The sequence below is a fragment of the Acinonyx jubatus genome, chromosome E2 (assembly GCF_027475565.1).
Source record: "Acinonyx jubatus isolate Ajub_Pintada_27869175 chromosome E2, VMU_Ajub_asm_v1.0, whole genome shotgun sequence".
In the NCBI taxonomy this organism is placed as follows: Eukaryota; Metazoa; Chordata; class Mammalia; order Carnivora; family Felidae; genus Acinonyx; species Acinonyx jubatus.
Window position 1 is genome coordinate 13,715,921 of NC_069396.1, and position 19,311 is coordinate 13,735,231.

At 38.4% G+C, this 19,311-nt stretch overlaps 1 protein-coding gene across 7 annotated transcripts in view; it reads right to left on the minus strand.

Moving 5' to 3' along the window:
- The window catches only part of HYDIN (HYDIN axonemal central pair apparatus protein), a 438,409-nt gene that overhangs the window by 327,924 nt on the left and 91,174 nt on the right, over nt 1–19,311 (minus strand). For all 7 annotated transcript variants that reach the window (XR_008293813.1, XM_053211099.1, XM_053211098.1 and 4 more), the window contains 2 exons: nt 7,591–7,748; nt 5,425–5,550 (listed from right to left, as the gene is read on the minus strand). Coding sequence is in view for 6 of the 7 variants with exons in the window: in XM_053211099.1 (XP_053067074.1) it covers nt 5,425–5,550; nt 7,591–7,725 (261 nt within the window). In the remaining variant the exon portion in view is untranslated. The remainder of the gene's footprint in view (nt 1–5,424; nt 5,551–7,590; nt 7,749–19,311) is intronic.

Below are 19,311 nucleotides of genomic sequence, written 5' to 3' on the forward strand. Positions count from 1 at the left end.
ATTAAGTATCTATTCACAATAAAAAAAAAACAAAACTCCTAGCACACAAAGCAAAACAGGTAACTTCCTCAGTCTGACAGAGTATCCAGATCCTCACAAAGAAAATAATAACATTACACTTAATGTTAACATGCTGGGTTTTTTTTTTCTTTTACTTTAGGAAGCAAGACAGGGATACCTTTGATCATAACTTGTACTCAGTATTCTATTAAACCTAGTAGTAAATTCAGAGAAGCAGGTGAAATATGTAAAAAATTAAGATTAAAAGGAACCTTAAAAACATACTGCTGAGAGAAGCCAATCAGAAAAGGATACATACTATATGATTTCAGATATATGACATTCTGGAAAAGTGATTATCAATGGTTCAGGGGGTGGGAGGGAAAGATGGCTACTTGAACACATGATTTTTAGGGCAGTGAAGCTATTCTCTATGATACAGTTATGACAGATCTATGTCATTACACATCTGTCAAAAGCTATTATAGAATATACAGATGCACAGTGAACCCCAGTGTGAACTATGGACTTTAGTTAATAATAATGTATCAATATTGGCTCACCAATTGTAAAAAAACAAACAAACAAACAAACTACCACACTAATACAAGATATAAATAATAGTGACAAATGTGTGTGGTAGGGTAGGGAAATGGGGCATGTGAGAACTCTCTGTACTTCCCAATTTTTCTATAAACCTAAAACTTCTCTAAAAAATTATCTATTAATTTGTAAACACTCAAGATGGGAAAGAAAGAAATAAAACTGCCATTATTCAAAGGTAATAAGTATTTTCAAAGACAATCCAAATAAATCCATAGATGGACTATTATAATTAATAATGAGAGTGACAAGAGTTAAAAAGGAAATTTTCAAATAGATACTATTAGAAGTTATTTTTCAATAAATAAAACAAAAATGTTAAAGCGAGGGAAAATCACATTATATAACATTGCACCCAAATATAACATTGCACCCAAATACCTGAGACTAAAATAGAACAGATATGAAAAGATCTCTATAGGGAAAACTATCAAACTTCACTGAGAGAAATTAAAGAAGGTTTCAAGAAACGGGAGATACACTATGTCCGTGGATTAAAAGAATTAATATCACAAGGATATAAATTCTCCCTAAGTTAATTTATAGACAATACAATCTCAATCAAAATCTCTCTGATTAATAAATTGATTCTAAAATGTATATGGGAATGCAAAGAGCCAAAAGTAGCCAAGATACTTTTGAAAATTCCTAAGAGAAAATACCTTTAAAGAACAAAGCATCTTGTTATATTTATAGATATTCAAATATATAGCAACTAAAACACCGTGGTGTGGATTAGAATAAATTGACCAATAGCGTGGAAAAGTCCAGAAACAGATCCTTGCATATGGATCACTGGATATATGACAGAGGCACTGTGGTGGAGAAGGAGACAATGGATCTCAGCATAAACGACACTTAGAATCCCAGATGGACTGCATGTAGGCTGTAACTGGCATTGTGAGTTCCCTTCCCCACCCCTCCTGCCACAAATAACCAGGGTTGAGAGAAGATGCCCAGTGAGAACGTCCACAACTTCAGATCTCTGGTGAGGCTGGCACAATACAGATCAAAGCAGATGACATACTCTGATAGGCAAAACCACCAACTCCTTGTCTGGAATAATAGGAAGGGCAACAAGAAATCCCCTGGATGTCATCTAGCACCAGGAAATAGTAAGGAAGGCTGGGCTGATTAGGGCTATGCATAAATCTGCATATTTATAGGAAGCAGCTTGTCACTGAGACAGGCTAGAAGAGAAAAACTCTGAATCAGAAGAGTCCCTACAAGTCACAACTCTGGGGAGAAGGAAAGGCTAACACAATTCAGTCATTCTTCCTTCCTTCTTCTCAGTCCTCTTCCAAATAAACACAGCACACAATCCTCTTTCATAAAACTCTGCATGGAGAATCGTGGAGGATTCCTGCTGGTCTGGGACACTGCCAGGCCCTGCCTCAACAGTAACCGCCTGCAATAGCAAGTCCAGGAAAAATGTCCTTCTTTCTTTTGAAAATGAGTGGTAATGATAATAATAATGATAAATCAAGATCTATACAAACTTCAAGAACAAAAAAAATAAGAAAATGGCAAACGAAGAATAGTTAACAGAAAAGTTGCCATGAAGCAATGAAAATATTAGCCACACCATTTCACTATAAACTCAAAAAACATAATGGAAAAAATCTGAGAGCACCAAGCAAATAATTAAGAGTGCAGGGAGGAAAAGAAAAGCAATCAAAGAGATGAAAAATTCATGTGTTCACTCGATAAATACTAATTGAGTTTCCAATATTTTTCATATGTTAAGCATATAGTACTGAACAAAGCCAACAAAGTCCTTGACCTCAGGAAGCTTACATTCTTGGGGGAAATGGATAAAAAAAGTAGAAATAAAGAAATATATAATATGAGGTCAGGCAGTGATATGCTATGAAGTAAACTAAAATAGGACAAGGAGAAAGAGTGAATGCAGGATGTATGCTCTCTTCAGGAGGTGGTCAAGGGATGGCCTCTCTGAGAAAAAGTCATCCAAGTAGAGATGTGAAGCAAGCCATGCAAAGATCTGAGAGAATAACATTCCAGTTAGAAGGAATAGCAAGTACAAAGGCCCTGGGGTGGGAATTATCTCTGAATGTTCGAAGAGCAGCTGATGGATATAGTGTAGCTAGAAGACAATGAGGAAGAGTGGAAGAAAACGAGGTCTATGAGAGAAGTAGGTAGGATTAGATGATGCACATTCTTATAACTCTGAGGGCAATAGGAAGCTGTTGGATGGTTTTAGATATGGAAGTAACATGTTCTAATTCACATTTTTAAAAAATAATTCTTCTTTGTGCAGAACTGATGATGGGGCAATGAGATGGAAACAGGGAGACTACTTCAGTAGTCTATAGGATGGTGGCTTGAACTGGGAGGGTGGTGGTGGAGGTGGTGAGAAGTAGTTTGATTAAATATATATTTGTGAAAGCAGAGTTTATAGCATTTGCCATTGGACCTCATATAAGATGCAAGAAAAAGAGAGGAATCCGAGATAAACTCCAAGGTAGGTTTCTGGCCTGAGGAAAAAGATAAATGGGGGTACTATATACTAGAGGAAGGAGACAAAAGAGAAGAGATCACATCTTCAGGAAAGGAACATAACACAAACATGAGATCTTAGATATTTTCAGTCTGAGCTGCCAATCATTCATTGGGCTGAATATGTGATTCAGAGTTCAGAAGATAGGCCATAGCAGGAGAAATAATTATGAAAGTAATCATTTAAAAAGTAGGATTTAAAGCCTTATTCCTAGAAGGAGTCACCTAAAGACTGAGTTGAAAAGAGAAAGAAGTTGAAGGAGCAAGTACTGGGGAGCTCACTACTTGTCGTAAAAGTACATTTAGCGATCAGGAAGAGGAAAGCCATCAAAATAAAAAAATTAAAAAAATAAATAAGTAAATAAATAAATAAAGACAAAAACAGCCAGTGAAGTTGGAAGAAAACCAAAGGAGTATCATATCTGAGCTACAAGTGAATAAAAAGGTATAAGAAAGAGACACTGAGTCAAGAATGCTGTGAGAAAACCCAGAAGTGCCAAATTAGTCAAGCATAAGGGTGAATTATAAGAGAAACACACATACACAAAACTCAAAGTAAGGGACACAGAGGATACCCTGATGGATATAATAACAAATGTAAATGAGCAGGAAAAAAAAAAAAAGAACCAAAAATGGCAAGAACAAATAATGGGTAATTCAAGAAAAACTTTCTAGAAGTAAACTAAAGATACACAGTATCTCAAGAAAAGTTTAGTCACACCCTAATAAAATCACTGGATATTAAATTAGAATAAACAATCTTGGGGCATATGTGCTAAAAGATTCAAGTCTCTATAAATCAAGCCAGCGTCATCACACCTCTACATATCATTATGCATCTTTCTTCTGCTTACCATTAAAGCCAGAAGGTGAGGAAAATGCCCACAGAGCTCTTACGAGCAATATACGTGACCCAAGAAGGCAAATCTGAAGTTCGGTATAAAGGCAAGACACAAATATTGTCAAACACATAAAACCAAGGAAATATAGTTTCCATAAGCTCTTCTTGAAGGTATTAGTAGGGGAGGACTATCACCCAACTAAGAACAAATGAAACTCCAGAAAATAAAGTAAAAATAACCAACTGAGTTGAAAGAAGAAAGAGGAGAAATGATGAGATATAGTAAAGTATACGAATTTCCTCATCCTTCATAGCAGGGGGCACAATGTTAAAACACACACAAGCAGTACACACAGGAAAATATTCATAGTCTGGTCTCAGTCATGCTATGGGAAAAGAACAATGATGAATCAGCCTTGGGAAAAGCCTTGTTCGCTGCCCTCAAAGGTAGAGGGTGCTGGCAGAGAAGAGAAGAAACAATAACTAAAGATAGCAGCGCTCAGGAGAAGAGCAGATATTGTGCAGATCCCAAACAGGGGAGGCAATGGTGTTGCAGCAAGAGCAAATGAGTCTCGGGGACTCATTCATCCGGGGAAAGATCTCTGAAAAATCTCTCAGGAATACCCAGGAAGCCTTTGAGAGGAGGCTGATCTCCAGCAGTTAAACTCATGGACGTTCATACCATAATCTGTACATAAAAAGTAAAGCATGTAATTCAAGAAATTAACTTAAAAGTAGGAAATAAGACTTTATCTTATAATCATATGCTCCTAAAGCCTAGAACATACAGTTTACATTAAAATACAGAAACAGGTTAAAATAACTGTCCCTTAGAGACTAAAAGGATACATTTGCTATTGGAAGTGAGCCGGGAGAGACAACAAATGTCTCCTTTAATAAACAATTCCACCTTCTTCCTTTCTAGTGATGACAGCTCAGGTAAGAAGGCATTTGTTGTTGTGTTAAGATGACTTAATTGGATTTGGTACTGGAATCCTTGGAACTTCTAATCTATAAACAACGGTGTCCAGAAGTAGCTAGGAAAGAAATGTGACTCCTCAAAAGTTATGTGTACTTATTAATTGTAATTCTCTCCATATCAAATCATAGATATCAAGATCAACAGAGGTAGAAAAAGAACATATAACACAGGAGTATCTGGATGACTTAATGAGTTGAGCATGTGACTCTTGATTTCGGCTCAAGTCATGATCTCAGGGTCATGAGATTGAGCCCCACATCAGGTTCCATGCTGGACATGGAGCCTGCTTGGGATTCTCTCTTCCTCTCCCTCTGCCCCTCCCCCGCTTGCACTCTCTGAATGAATGAATGAATGAATGAATGAATACACAAACCCAATAAGGATTTATCCCAGAAATGATAGCTATTAGTTACTGTTGTTCTAGAATGTTCACATTATTCCAGGACCTGCTTCATAGGTAACTATGACAGAAAGCAGCTACCTTTTGATGTGTTGTTTCCCCCATATCTAAAAGTTCGATGATCTGTGGTCGGCACATCAAACGTGTGTTAGCCAGTCTCTGCTCTGTGGTGAGGGACATTTCCTTCAGGAACTCCGAGGGTGTCAGCTAGAATTTAAAACAAAACAGCTGTAGATTCATAAATGGTTATACTGAAAAAGTATTTTCATGAGCGCCAGTAATGAATAATTTGTGTTTGCAACTTTCAGGATAATTCTGGAATGCCACTAAGTTCCCTTATAAAATATTTAAATTAACTAAATAATACAAGAGAAGTACCTGTGGACTTTTAAGCTCTTTGCACAGTAATTTGAAATGACATGTGGTTGCTGTTTCCTTGTCATTTTGAAGAAATCACACAAAAGAAACTGGGAGGAGGGAGGGGAGTCAAGAAATTGCACAGGAACATGTCCAAAGAGCTTAACATTTATGTTCAGAAGGAGCATCTGAACATACAACCCTGCTTCCAAAATCACTTCTGGTCTTCAGAACTAAGGAATTTGAAATGCTTCTATTTCTCAACTCCAGTTACAACAAACAAAGCCTGTGGGTGTTTTCACTATCCTGCTGTATCAGGTTAAAGAGGAATCTTGTGAAATGAGGAGGATCTAGGAAGTGTGACTGCACAGCTTAGGAATGAGTTTGAACTCTTTAGAAATCACAAGAGCGCATTTAGACCTTGTTTGTTGTTTTTTTTTTTTTTTCAACGTTTATTTATCTTTGGGACAGAGAGAGACAGAGCATGAACGGGGGAGGGGCAGAGAGAGAGGGAGACACAGAATCAGAAACAGGCTCCAGGCTCTGAGCCATCAGCCCAGAGCCCGACGCGGGGCTCGAACTCACGGACCGTGAGATCGTGACCTGGCTGAAGTCGGACGCTTAACCGACTGCGCCACCCAGGCACCCCTAGACCTTGTTTTAAAAGAGCTTGAAGCCCATCCATCACCAGAACCAGCAGCCAGTCATAGTCACACACCCAAACAGGAACACAAAATGCTTTAACACTTTCTCATATTATGAGGGGGGGGGGGGGGGGGGGGAATGTAGCCTATTATTTAAATAAAAATCATTTAAATAACCCAACAAGGTTTAGTTACCCAGGACCAAACACCATTATCTACTTATTGTTGTTCTGGAATGTTCCAGGGCTTACTTTATATGCAAGGGGGGATGATGATCACTGACAGCAACATCATGCTTGAGCATATACCAAGACTTTTTAAAACATTCAGAGGTTATACAATTTAGTTGATTGATTTCACCTTGGGTTAAAATCACTGCTCTTCAAAATGCATACAAAATTAATTTCTGTGATTGAATCCATTTAAATGAAGGCATATTTCTAATACAGCTTCCGACTTCGTTTTTGAGGTTCTTTTTGACTGGAACCCAGATTAGAATACTAAAATGTTAGGAAATTTCAGCTGTGTTGCGGTTTAAATAAAAATAATAAAATCTTAAAAGCAAATGTCAGGAGTTACTTTAAATACAAAACTATAACCACCACAAAAGTGATTGATGATAGGTTTTATTTTTTCAATCAGAATATAACTTGAGACTAGTTTTTTAAATATGGTGAATACCGTCTCGAACCCTACACATTATTGTTGATATTCTCTATAAGCATGAGTTTATAATTCAGTTCTCATCAAATTATTATAACTCATTAAAAACAGAAATATTTTTTCTTTTAAAGGACAGGGAAAATGTATTTTTCTTTGATATCATATAGTCATTACTTTGATACTCTATGTTCTACAAATATGCAAACAGAAATAACTCTTGCCAATCAACACATAATAAATTATTTAAGTTAAACCCTATGAAATTCTGATATCTGATTGTTTTGAACTACACAGTCTCACAGGGTTCAACCTAACATTTAGAAAACCATAATAATTTGATTGTATAGTCTTACTTCAACTGATTAACTGAAGCAATTCAAGCCTCTACTTTGAGGTACGTGGTTTCAAAAACTCTCCTGGCTCTGAGTGGTGCCTGTGCTCTGCCCCAAGCTACCATGTTATCTAAATGGATCTCATCAGTCCGTACTTCTCCATGTGATTTCTGAGACTGCCAAGTAGCAGCTGTCGTCCCCCTGAGGAGGCTGCATTAGGTATGTTACACAGAAAGTCTCAGATACATTACCATTCGATTTACTTCTTCTTTTGTAACCAACTTTGGATTTAAGGGTGGCAAAACCTTGCTTTGGAACCCTTTCAGCATTCTGACTAACCCCATCTGAACAGCCCCCATGGACTCCTCGAGTCTTCTACCCGCCATCTTTAGTTCTTTCTTTCATTCACCTAGGAGTGAAAATAAAAAAGTTTTAGAGAAAATAACGGCTAATTCCTGAAGACAGGTCACAATTTATTTAAAGCTTTTTCAAATACAAAAGTTTTAGAAAAGACCAATATTCAAAAACACATTGAATTCTTGTAACAAATGCCTTAACTAAAGGAATCTGTTCCATGTACTTAGTCCAGAGTTGGCCTCGTTCCAAAATCTAGGGTTCCTTTTAGACAAACCAAGTGATTCTGGAGTGAGCTCAGGCAAGATGTGGAAATATAAGCAGTTCCTACATTTTGGTACTTTTATCCTCCAAGACAAAAAAAAGTAAACACTGCTCAATAAATACACTTCATAGCTTGCTACTTTATAGGCTTATTTGACAATTCTCTCTCATGACACCCTCCAAACAGAAAAAAAACATAAGGCTTCAGGCCTTCACAGCTGGGCAGAGACTAAAAACCCAGTAAGAGATGAGATAAGGATGAGGAAGTTTCTGGAGAATTTTTGAAGTTTTTAGTCATAAATAAGTTATTAAACAGCCACCCCCCCATCCCAAATCAAAGAGCTAAGACATCTGCCCTCCACAAATTCTTCCTTATGCCTTGTAGGAGGATACTTGCAACTGTGGGGGCCTATTTATAACTACATGGGGATTTCTACTTTCAGTAATATAGCACACTACTTTATCCAACCCTGTGCCAAAGGGAATAAATAAATAAATAAAACACCTAACAATGCTTGATACCATGTCAAATAAAAAACCGTAAAAATCATTACAAACCTCACAAGACAAGAAGTCATTACCAAGAAAAAACAAGTGAAGAAAGAGGTACATAAAGAAAAATAAATCTGAGTGAAAATTTTAATAAGGGACACTAAACTAAAGCAGCAAAACATCCAAGGAAATGAACATGAAATTTTAGAAAAGGAACAAAAAAATCAGAGAATAAATGGTTGAAATAGTAGACAGTCCAAAAGTAGATCTGAGGCACCTGGATGGCTCAGTCCATTAAGTGTCCAACTTTTTCAGCTCAGGTCATGATCTCACAGTTAGTGGGTTCGAGCCCTGCATCGGGCTCTATGCTGATGGCTCAGACCCTGGAGCCTGCTTCAGATTCCGTGTCTCCCTCTGTCTCTGCCCCTCCCCTATTAGCGCTCTGTATCTCTCTGTCTCTCAAAATTGAATAAAACATTTTTTAAAAATTAAAAAAAAAAAGAAGATCCAACACACTAGAACTGGTGCCCATGAAGAAGAAAAATTACTGAAGTGGAACTAATATTTAAAACTATTATCCAGGTGCACCTGGGTGGCTCGGTCGGTTAAGCATCCGACTTCAGCTCAGGTCATGATCTCACGGTCCCTGAGTTCAAGTCCCGCGTCGGGCTCTGTGTTGACAGCTCAGAGCCTGGAGCCTGTTTCAGATTCTGTGTCTCCCTCTCTCTCTGCCCCTCCCCTGTTCATACTCTGTCTCTCTGTCTCAAAAATAAATAAACGTTTAAAAAAAAAAAACTATCATCCAAGAAAAATTTCCAGAAATAAAAGAAAACATAATGAAAAGGGACTGGTAGTTACTCAGGAAGACAGACCCAGAATGGTCAACTCTGAGTCATATCTGTTCGGGTTTTTTTAAGCTTATTTATTTATTTTGAGAGAGACAAACAGAGTTGGAGCGGGAGAGGGGCAGAGAAAGACAGAGAACCCCAAGCAGGCTCCACGCTGTCAGCACAGAGCCCACGCGGGTACAGAACTCACAAAATGGTGAGATCATGACCTGAGCCAAAATCAAGAGTCAGGCGCTCAGTAGACTGAGCCACCCAGGTGGTCCAACTCTGAGTCACACCATAACAGAACTATTAGACTTTACAGAATTTTTAAAAGGCCTCATATCCTCCAGACAAAAAGATAAAGTAACTTACAAGGGCAAGAGAATTAGATGTCATTGGACCTTGATTTTTCAACTATGGTTTTGCAACCTATGAAATAAGAAAAGAGAGGAGCAACATTTTCCAAAAACTTTAAAAAGTGTGAGCCAAGGAGTTTATATACATCCAAGCTCTCCTGCAGTTATCAAAGCTACAGGAAAGGAGTTTTGAACATTCAAAATTTCAGGGAAAATTGTAAACAAGTTCCCTTCCTTAGGAATCTACCAGAGGATGGGCTTCAGCCAACCAAAAAGTGACCAGGAACCTCAGCAAAAGAACTGACAATGAACATTTCATTTATTTAACTGTAGAGCTAATTTTAATGATGAAGTTGGAGACACAAGGAGAAAATAGAATTCAAACATATTTTCTGACAAAGTAGAAAGAATACAATTTTAAAAGTAAAAAACAGAAATAAAATCAAAAGTTGACTAAGATCATTAACAATTGTGTAAGTAATAGGTAGGAGTCAAACTGTTTAACCAGATATAATAAAGGAGCTTAGGGGGGCGACTGGGTGACTCAGTGGGTTGAGTGACCCACTTCGGTTCAAGTCATGATCTCGCGGTTTGTGAGTTGGAGCCTCACATCGGGACCTGTGCTGACAGTTCAGAGCCTGGAGCCTGTTTTGGAATTGTGACTCCCTCCTTCTCTGCCCCTCCCCTGCTCATACTCTGTCTCTGTCTCTCAAAAAATAAACGTTAAAAAAGTTTAAAAAATAAAGGAGCTTAAGGAATTATGGTAGAAAGCCTGTACAATGGCAGTCAATGATACCTGTTTCCAAGCACTCATGTGTTTGTGTAATGCCCTGTCCCTGAGTGCAGACTATCCTTTGGTATTCTAACAAATATAATGCGGCACAAGCAATGTGTGTCACTTTCTGAGATTAGTCATAAAGAGACTTGGTTCCATCTTGGGTACTATCTGGGTCCCTGTAAGATCATCAGCTGCCACATTGTACGAACACTCAGAAAGCCTATAGAGAAGCCCATGCGGTGAGGGACCAAGCCTGCCAGCAATGACATGAGTGAACTTGGAAGGGGATCTTCCAAGGCCTGCCAACAACCATGTGAATGAGCTTGAAGGTGGATTTGCCATCTCCATTTTTGCGTTGGAATGACTACAGGCCCAGCCAACAGCTTGATGTGAGATGCAAGACAGACACTGAGGAAGAAGCACCAGCTAATAAGCCACAGCTAGATGCCTGACCCATAGAAAATGTGAGAAAACTAATATTCATGGCTTTGGTTGGGTGTAATTTGTTACATAGCAATAAATTACTAATGTAGGCATTACATGGGTTTTATACACACCAAAAAAACTAAACCTAAAAGTAAACCTTCCTAAATACCAAAAGAAATTTTAGAAAAAGCAAAGAAGACATACTAAACATAGAAAGACAAACACAAAAAATTAACTGTAATGCACATAATTATTACAACACAAAGTAATATTAGAAGTGATGTCACCAACATGGTGCAATAGGTGCCAACTTCATAAAAAAAAAACAACTAGAAACTATCCATACTCAAGATACCTTTGTGAAAATCCCAGAGCCCAGAGGTGAGGCTGAAGTGCCCCCTTGGATCAGAGAGACATGGGAGAACCTCAGAAACTTTATGTTCAGTAAAATAAGCCAGTTTATAAAAGACCACATATTGTATGAGTCTATGCACATGAAGTGTCCAAAACAGGGAAATCTCTAGAGAGAAAGAGTAAATTAGCAGTTGCCTAGGGCTACAAGAAATGAAGGAATGGCAGGGTGATAGCTAAAAGGGATGGGATATCTTATTGAGATGATGAAAATGTTCTAAAATTGACTGTGGTGATGATTGCACATATTTGTGAATATACCAAAAACTACTGAGTTCTATATATGCCTTAAGGGTAAATTGTATGGTATGTGAGTTTAATCTCAATAAAGTTGTTAAAAATACACTTAAAAACATTTTAAAAATCAATTCTTAAAAACTGAAAACCAGCAAAAGGAATGAACCTTGCTGTACATCAAGTTGGTGTCATAACCACAAAGAGAAAACAATTATTCCAACTGACCTTAAAATACAGTGTTTTGACTAGACTATCTTCATTGTAGTCTTAGTGTTAGTCATAATATTAGTAATAATATTTTTCTTTGGCTCTAGCCCCAAAATGAGGCTTGAACTAACAACCCCAAGATCAAGAGTTGCATGCTCTACTGACTGAGCCAGCCAGGCACCCCAGTAATAATATTTTTAAAACATGTAATTAAATCAATTTTGTTAAGAACAAAAGCATTTCAGCTTCATAAAAAATAAAACCAAAGTTCTTATATTAAGAAATCCTATAATCTTACATTTAAATTGAAAATAATTGTAAGTTCGTGATTATTTTCTCCTTTTAAATAGCCTCACTACTGGGATGCCTGGATGACTCAGTTGGTTAATTGTCCCACTCTTGATCTCGGCTTAGGTCATGGTCTCATGGTTTGTGGGATCAAGCCCCACATCAGGCTGAATGCTGATAGCATGGAGCCTGCTTGGGATTCTCTCTTTATTCTCTCTCTCTCTGTTTCTCTCTCTCTCTCTCTTTCTCTCTCTCTCTCTCTCTCTCTCTCTCTCTCTCAAAATAAATGAATAAACTTAAAAAAAATTAAATAACATGCATAATGAAAGAGCTCAGAAACAATTAAGGCCCGGTAAGCAATAAGAGTCCAAGGACATACTGTGGTCTCTAAATACCCCACTAAAAGGAACCACTGCTCCTTGGAGACATGGGTAATTTGAGGTCTGAGGCATAAAATGTTTATGATGAACTTGGAACATTCTATTTTACCATAGAACAAGGATATTATCAAAGGCAACTGGGGTTGTGTCTAAAGGACCCAGAGTAATTTGAAGGAGTTCCCATTCACCAAAGATAAGACAATTTGAATATGTTTTTTTAAAAGTCTTCAATGGACAAGTCTCTAAAAATCTAAGTTCAAATGATACTAAAAAAAAAAAAACCTCATTGGTCACCTTTGGAAGCTGCTAAGGCACAAAATTATTTTGGAAATAATAAAAGGAAAGAATCAATCATTTGTCGTGCACTTTTTTTGTTCAAATTGCACTGCAAGTTAACCAAATGATTGAGGAAGGAAAATGATTCTTCATAGAACAATTCCAGCTAATAAACTCAGAAGTAACAGAAAAAAAATGACCATTATGCAGTCCCTAATGAAACGAAAGATCATCAATGCTAAAACCATTAGGAAAGATGTTGCTGAAGGACTCTATAATGGCTCAATCAGGCTAACAACACCTGAGCCCTCTGAATCAATCTCAACACCAAATGAGTGAAAACCAGATATATTATGTGCCTCCTGACATGATGTACCACACAGCACCAGCTATGCAGAACTGTTAACAAAAATCTACACCTCTAGACCTACCAGCCAGGTTGTAGGAGACACGGGGAATGGAGGAACAAGTATATTCTGGAGAAATACAATTAAGCTAAGTGCAGAATGTGGGAAATATTATAGGAAAATGACCTTTATTCAACCAATAAATGGCATCAGAGAGTTGTGGGTGGGGGGCAGTTATAAATTAGAAGAATCTTAAACCAACCAAATGCAAAGGTACATCTCGTTTGGATGATGATTCAAATACGTGAATAAAAGATGATATAAAATAATTACTGGGTTTTTTTGTAGGATAATGGTACCGTGGATGTGATTTTTTTTAAAGAATATTCTTATCTGTTAGAGATATGTATCATTTATGGGTAAAGGGAAATTATGTCTGAAATTTACTTTAAAATACTCCAAGAGGGGTGCCTGGGTGGCTCAGCTGGTTAAGCGAGTGACTTCAGCTCAGGTCATGATCTCACAGAATGTGTCTTTGAGCCCCAAATCGGGCTCTGTGCTGTCCGCTCAGAGCCTGGAGACCGCTTCAGATTCCGTGTCTCCCTCTCTCTCTGTCTCTCCCCGCTTGTGTTCTGTTTCTCTCTCTCTCTCTCAAAAATAAATAAACATTAAAAAATATTTTTTAAATACTCCAGGAAAAAAAGTGTGTGGGGGTAGGAATGCAGGTATGGGTGCGTGGGTATGTGAGGGAGAAGGACAGAAGAAATAAGAATGGGAGAATACTGACAAACATTGAAGATTATAGCATTCTCTCCACTTTTGTGTATGTTTTTAAATTTTCATAATTAAAATATTAATACATTCAAAATCCTGTGCATGATTATTCATAAGAGCTTTCACACCTAAATGTCCCTCAGCAGGGCATGATGAAACAAAGAGTGGTACTTGGTGCAGCGATAAAAAAGAACAAATGATTGATAACAACCTGGATGGATCTCAGGGACAAAAAGAAAATGGAAAAAGACGATAATCCCAACAGGTTGCATACTGTGTGATTCCATTATATGATATTCTCAAATGACAAAATTACAGAGACGAAGGACAAATTAGTGGCTGCCACAGGTTACAGATGGTGGTGGCGGGGGTATGTCTGTGGTGATAAAATAGACACACAGAGAAGAAATAAGATGATAGGCAAAAATCTTAAGGCTTATAGAGTTGGAGTGAATAAGAAAATTTGCTAATAGGAAGTTTTTTACTTCTTACAAGTTATGCATTCAATTTCTAGTGCTATTACTGAACCTAACAAAGGGATTTCTGTAACTTGATTGTGATGTAAGTTATATATATTTACACATGCAATATACTGACATGGAACTATACACACACATTGTACCAAGGACAAATTTTTGACTGTGATATTATGCTCTAGTTATATAAGATGTTACCATGAGGGAAATAGGAGGTCAAGGATATATGAGACCTCTCCGTGCTTCCTTTGCAACTTCCTGTGAATTTATAGTTATTTCAAAATAAAATTTGCTTTAAAAGTTTTTTAAGAAAAAGAAAGAGAGACAGGCAAAACTCATTGTTGACGAAGATGTTATAAAGGTGGGCATTTGTACCCTACAGCTAACTTCATTTTGGCAACCTTTAAAAATTGTGCCTATTCTTTGACGCATAAATATGTTCTGCTGGAGGATTTACCCCAGATATGGAAAGATGTATTCATAAGCTATGCTGTAACTTGAAATGACCATTCTATTTCAACAGAACGGAAATACAATGATTTCTATCAAACCAAAACACAAAGCAGTTACCTTGTTAAAATCTGATGACTCGGGTATTTTTTTATTAAAACTAATTTCTTTCTATAACTGATTTCTTAAGTGCTTTAAAAATCTTGGCCATTTTCTTCTTTTATTTTCTTCCTGTTTTGACCACTAATACCATGATTACAATTCAGGCCTGCAGTATTTGCATCAAGCTGCTGCGGTTCCTTAACAACAAGGGTTAAGATATTTTTCCCTAAAAATCTGCTCACACTGCTTCTTCTGTCTGCAACATCCTTTCTTTACCTCTGCACAGATCCCTTCCTGATTCAAATGTCATTTCCTTATCAAAGCAATTTGTTTCTGATCTTACCAGCTGGAAGTGACTGTTCAACATCTCTGACCTTCCAGTATCTTACTGTTTCTCTCTTTTATGACACCTAAAGCTTTCTACTTTATAGTTATGTGTGTCCTTATTCTGATCTTAATAGGCCATAGACTCCTTGAGGTAGAGACTGTAATGCATATTGCCTTGTATTGAATGCATGCCTATGAAATTCTAATGAACCATTGACCAGTAAATTAGACAGAGTCGATATTCAGGGGTGTTATTAAAAATGACAATCAGCTAACCTGCTGCTCCAATATCTAACACAAAACTGAATCCATACAAATAGTCCAAATGCATTCATGTCCCTGGAATGCCTTGACTCATGTAATCCATCAGTCACCTTAATGCCGTGCTTTTTAATTTTTTTAAGTTTATTTATTTATTTAGAGAGAGAGAGAGTGCATGAGAGGGACAGAGACGGAGAGCGAGAGAATCTTGAGCAGATTCCACGGTCAGAACAGAACCTAATGTGGGGCTCGATCTCACAAGTCTGAGATCATGACCTGAGCAGAAATCAAGAGTCAAATGCTTACCTGACTGAGCCACCCAGATGCCCCAACACCCTGCTTTAAAATACCATCCTCTGATCAAAAATATGGTAAAAGGGGCCATGAACCAAAGACCTTTTTAACTAAGGAGGTCTGGATAACACTTTTATTAGGGCATTTACTGCACCAACTAGGCATATACACCAAATCTTCAGTTTGCACCAATAATAATTTTTTATTTTTTTTGAATGAACTTTGGGGAAGATGGCGGCATAGGAGGACACTGGGCTCACCGCATCCTGTGGATCACGGAGATTCCACCCACACCTGCCTAAATACCCAGAAAATCACCAGAAGACTAGCAGAATGGATTCTCCGGAGCCAAGCATAGACGAGAGGCCCACGGAAGAGGGTAGGAAGGACGGAGAGGCAGTGTGCACTACACAGACTGGCGGGAGGGAGCCGGGTGGAGGGACAGCCCAGCAGCCAAGCAGAGGCCCCGAGTCTGGCTTGCAAAAGCAGAGGGGACGGGGGGAGTGTTTTCGGACAGCAAGAGGGACTTAATATCTGGAAGGTTGTAAGTTAACAGATCTGCTCCAAGAGCAGGAGGGCTGGAGGACAACAGGAGGGAGAGTTGTTGAGCCCTGGACGACAGAGCACAGCTTGGCAGGGAACAAAGGTGCTCACCAGTGCCATCTCCCTCGCCCATCCCCCAGCCGAAACCACAAAGGGAACCAGTTCCTGTCAGGGAACTTGCTTGCACCGTGCAAACACCCAACACTGTGCTTCTGTGGATCCATCCCTCCGGTGGGTCTGACTCCCTCCCGGTGCCGCAGGGCCCCTCCCAAAGGGGATCTCCCAAGGAAAAGTGAACTGAGCCTGCCCCTCCCACCCCTGTTCACCTTGCCGATCGACCCCAGCTAATACGCCAGATCCCCAGCACCGCAAGCCTGGCAGTGTGCAAGTAGCCCAGATGGACCACCCCACCCCACAGTGAATCCTGCCCCTAGGAGAGGGGAAGAGAAGGCACACACCAGTCTGACTGTGGCCCCAGCGGTGGGCTGGGGGCAGATATCAGGTCTGACTGTGGCCCCACCCACCAACACAAGTTATTCAAGACAACACAGGGGAGGTGCCCTGCAGTTCTGCACCACGCCAGGGACTATCCAAAATGACCAAACGGAAGAATTCCCCTCAAAAGAATCTCCAGGAAATAACGACAGCTAATGAACTGATCAAAAAGGATTTAAATAATATAACAGAAAGTGAATTTAGAATAATAGTCATAAAATTAATCGCTGGGCTTGAAAACAGTATAAAGAACAGCAGAGAATCTCTTGTACAGAGATCAAGGGACTAAGAAACAGCCAGGAGGAACTAAAAAATGCTATCAATGAGTTGCAAAATAAATTGGAGACAACTAAGCCTTGGATTGAAGAAGCAGAGGAAAGAATAGGTGAACTAGAAGATAAAATTATGGAAAAAGAAGAAGCTGAGAAAAAGAGAGAGAAAAAAATCCAGGAGTATGAGGGAAAAATTAGAGAAATAAGTGATGCACTAAAGAGAAATAATCTATGCATAATTGGTATTCCAGAGGAGGAAGAGAGAGGAAAAGGTGCTGAAGGGGTACTTGAAGAAATTATAGCTGAGAACTTCCCTGAACTGGGGAAGGAAAAAGGCATTGAAATCCAAGAGGCACAGAGAACTCCCTTCAGACGTAACTTGAATCGATCTTCTGCACGACATATCATAGTGAAACTGGCAAAATACAAGGATAAAGAGAAAATTCTGAAAGCAGCAAGGGGTAAACGTGCCCCCACATATAAAGGGAGACCTATAAGACTCGTGACTGATCTCTCTTTTGCAACTTGGCAGGCCAGAAAGAATTGGCACCATATCTTCAGTGTGCTAAACAGAAAAAATATGCAGCCGAGAATCCTTTATCCAGCAAGTCTGTCATTTAGAATAGAAGGAGAGATAAAGGTCTTCCCAAACAAACAAAAACTGAAGGAATTCGTCACCACTAAACCAGCCCTACAAGAGATCCTAAGGGGGATCCTGTGAGACAAAGACATCTCTACCAGAGACATCACTACAAGCATGAAACCTACGGACACCACAATGACTGTAAACCCATATCTTTATATAATAACACTGAATGTAAATGAATTAAATGCGCCAACCAAAAGACACACGGTATCAGAATGGATAAAAAAACAAGATCCATCTATTTGCTGTCTACAAGAGGCTCATTTTAGACCTGAGGACATCTTCAGATTGAGAGTGAGGGGATGGAGAACTATTTATCGTGCCACTGGAAGCCAAAAGAAAGCTGGAGTAGCCATACTTATATCAGACAGACTAGACTTTAAATTAAAGGCTGTAACAAGAGATGAAGAAGGGAATTATATAATAATCACAGGATCTATCCATCAGGAAGAGCTAATAATTATACATGTCTATGCGCCGAATACAGGAGCCCACAAATATATAAAACAATTACTCACAAACATAAGCAACCTTATTGATAAGAATGTGGTAATGGCAGGGGACTTTAACACTCCACTTACAGAAATGGATAGATCATCTAGACACACAGTAAATAAAGAAACAAGGGCCCTGAATGATACACTGGATCAGATGGACTTGACAGATATATTTAGAACTCTGCATCCCAAAGCAACAGAATATACTTTCTTCTCAGGTGCACATGGAACATTCTCCAAGATAGATCACATACTGAGCCACAAAACAGCCCTTCATAAGTATACAAGAATTGAGATCATACCATGCATACTTTTGGACCACAATGCTATGAAGCTTGAAATCAACCACAGGAAAAAGTCTGGAAAACCTCCAAAAGCATGGAGGTTAAAGAACACCCTACTAACGAATGAATGGGTCAACCAGGCAATTAGAGAAGAAATTAAGAAATATATGGAAACAAACGAAAATGAAAATACAACAATCCAAATGCTTTGGGATACAGCGAAGGCAGTCCTGAGAGGAAAATACATTGCAATCCAGGCTTATCTCAAGAAACAAGAAAAATCCCAAACACAAATTCTAACACCACACCTAAAGGAAATAGAAGCAGAACAGCAAAGACACCCCAAACCCAGCAGAAGAGAAATAATAAAGATAAGAGCAGAAATAAACAATATAGAATCTAAAAAACTGTAGAGCAGATCAACGAAACCAAGAGTTGTTTTTTTGAAAAAATAAACACAATTGATAAACCTCTAGCCAGGCTTCTCAAAAAGAAAAGGGAAATGACCCAAATAGATAAAATCATGAATGAAAATGGCATTATTACAACCAATCCCTCAGAAATACAAGCAGTTATCAGAGAATACTATGAAAAATTATATGCCAACACACTGGACAATCTGGAAGAAATGGACAAATTCCTAAACACCCACACACTTCCAAAACTCAAACAGAAGGAAATAAAAAGCTTGAAAAGACCCATAACCAGCAAAGAAATTGAATCAGTTATCAAAAATCTCCCAACAAATGAGTCCAGGACCAGATGGCTTCCCTGGGGAATTCCACCAGACATTTAAAGCAGAGATAATACCTATCCTTCTCAAGCTATTCCAAAAAATAGAAAGGGAAGGAAAACTTCCAGACTCATTCTATGAAGCCAGTTTTACTTTCATTCCTAAACCAGAC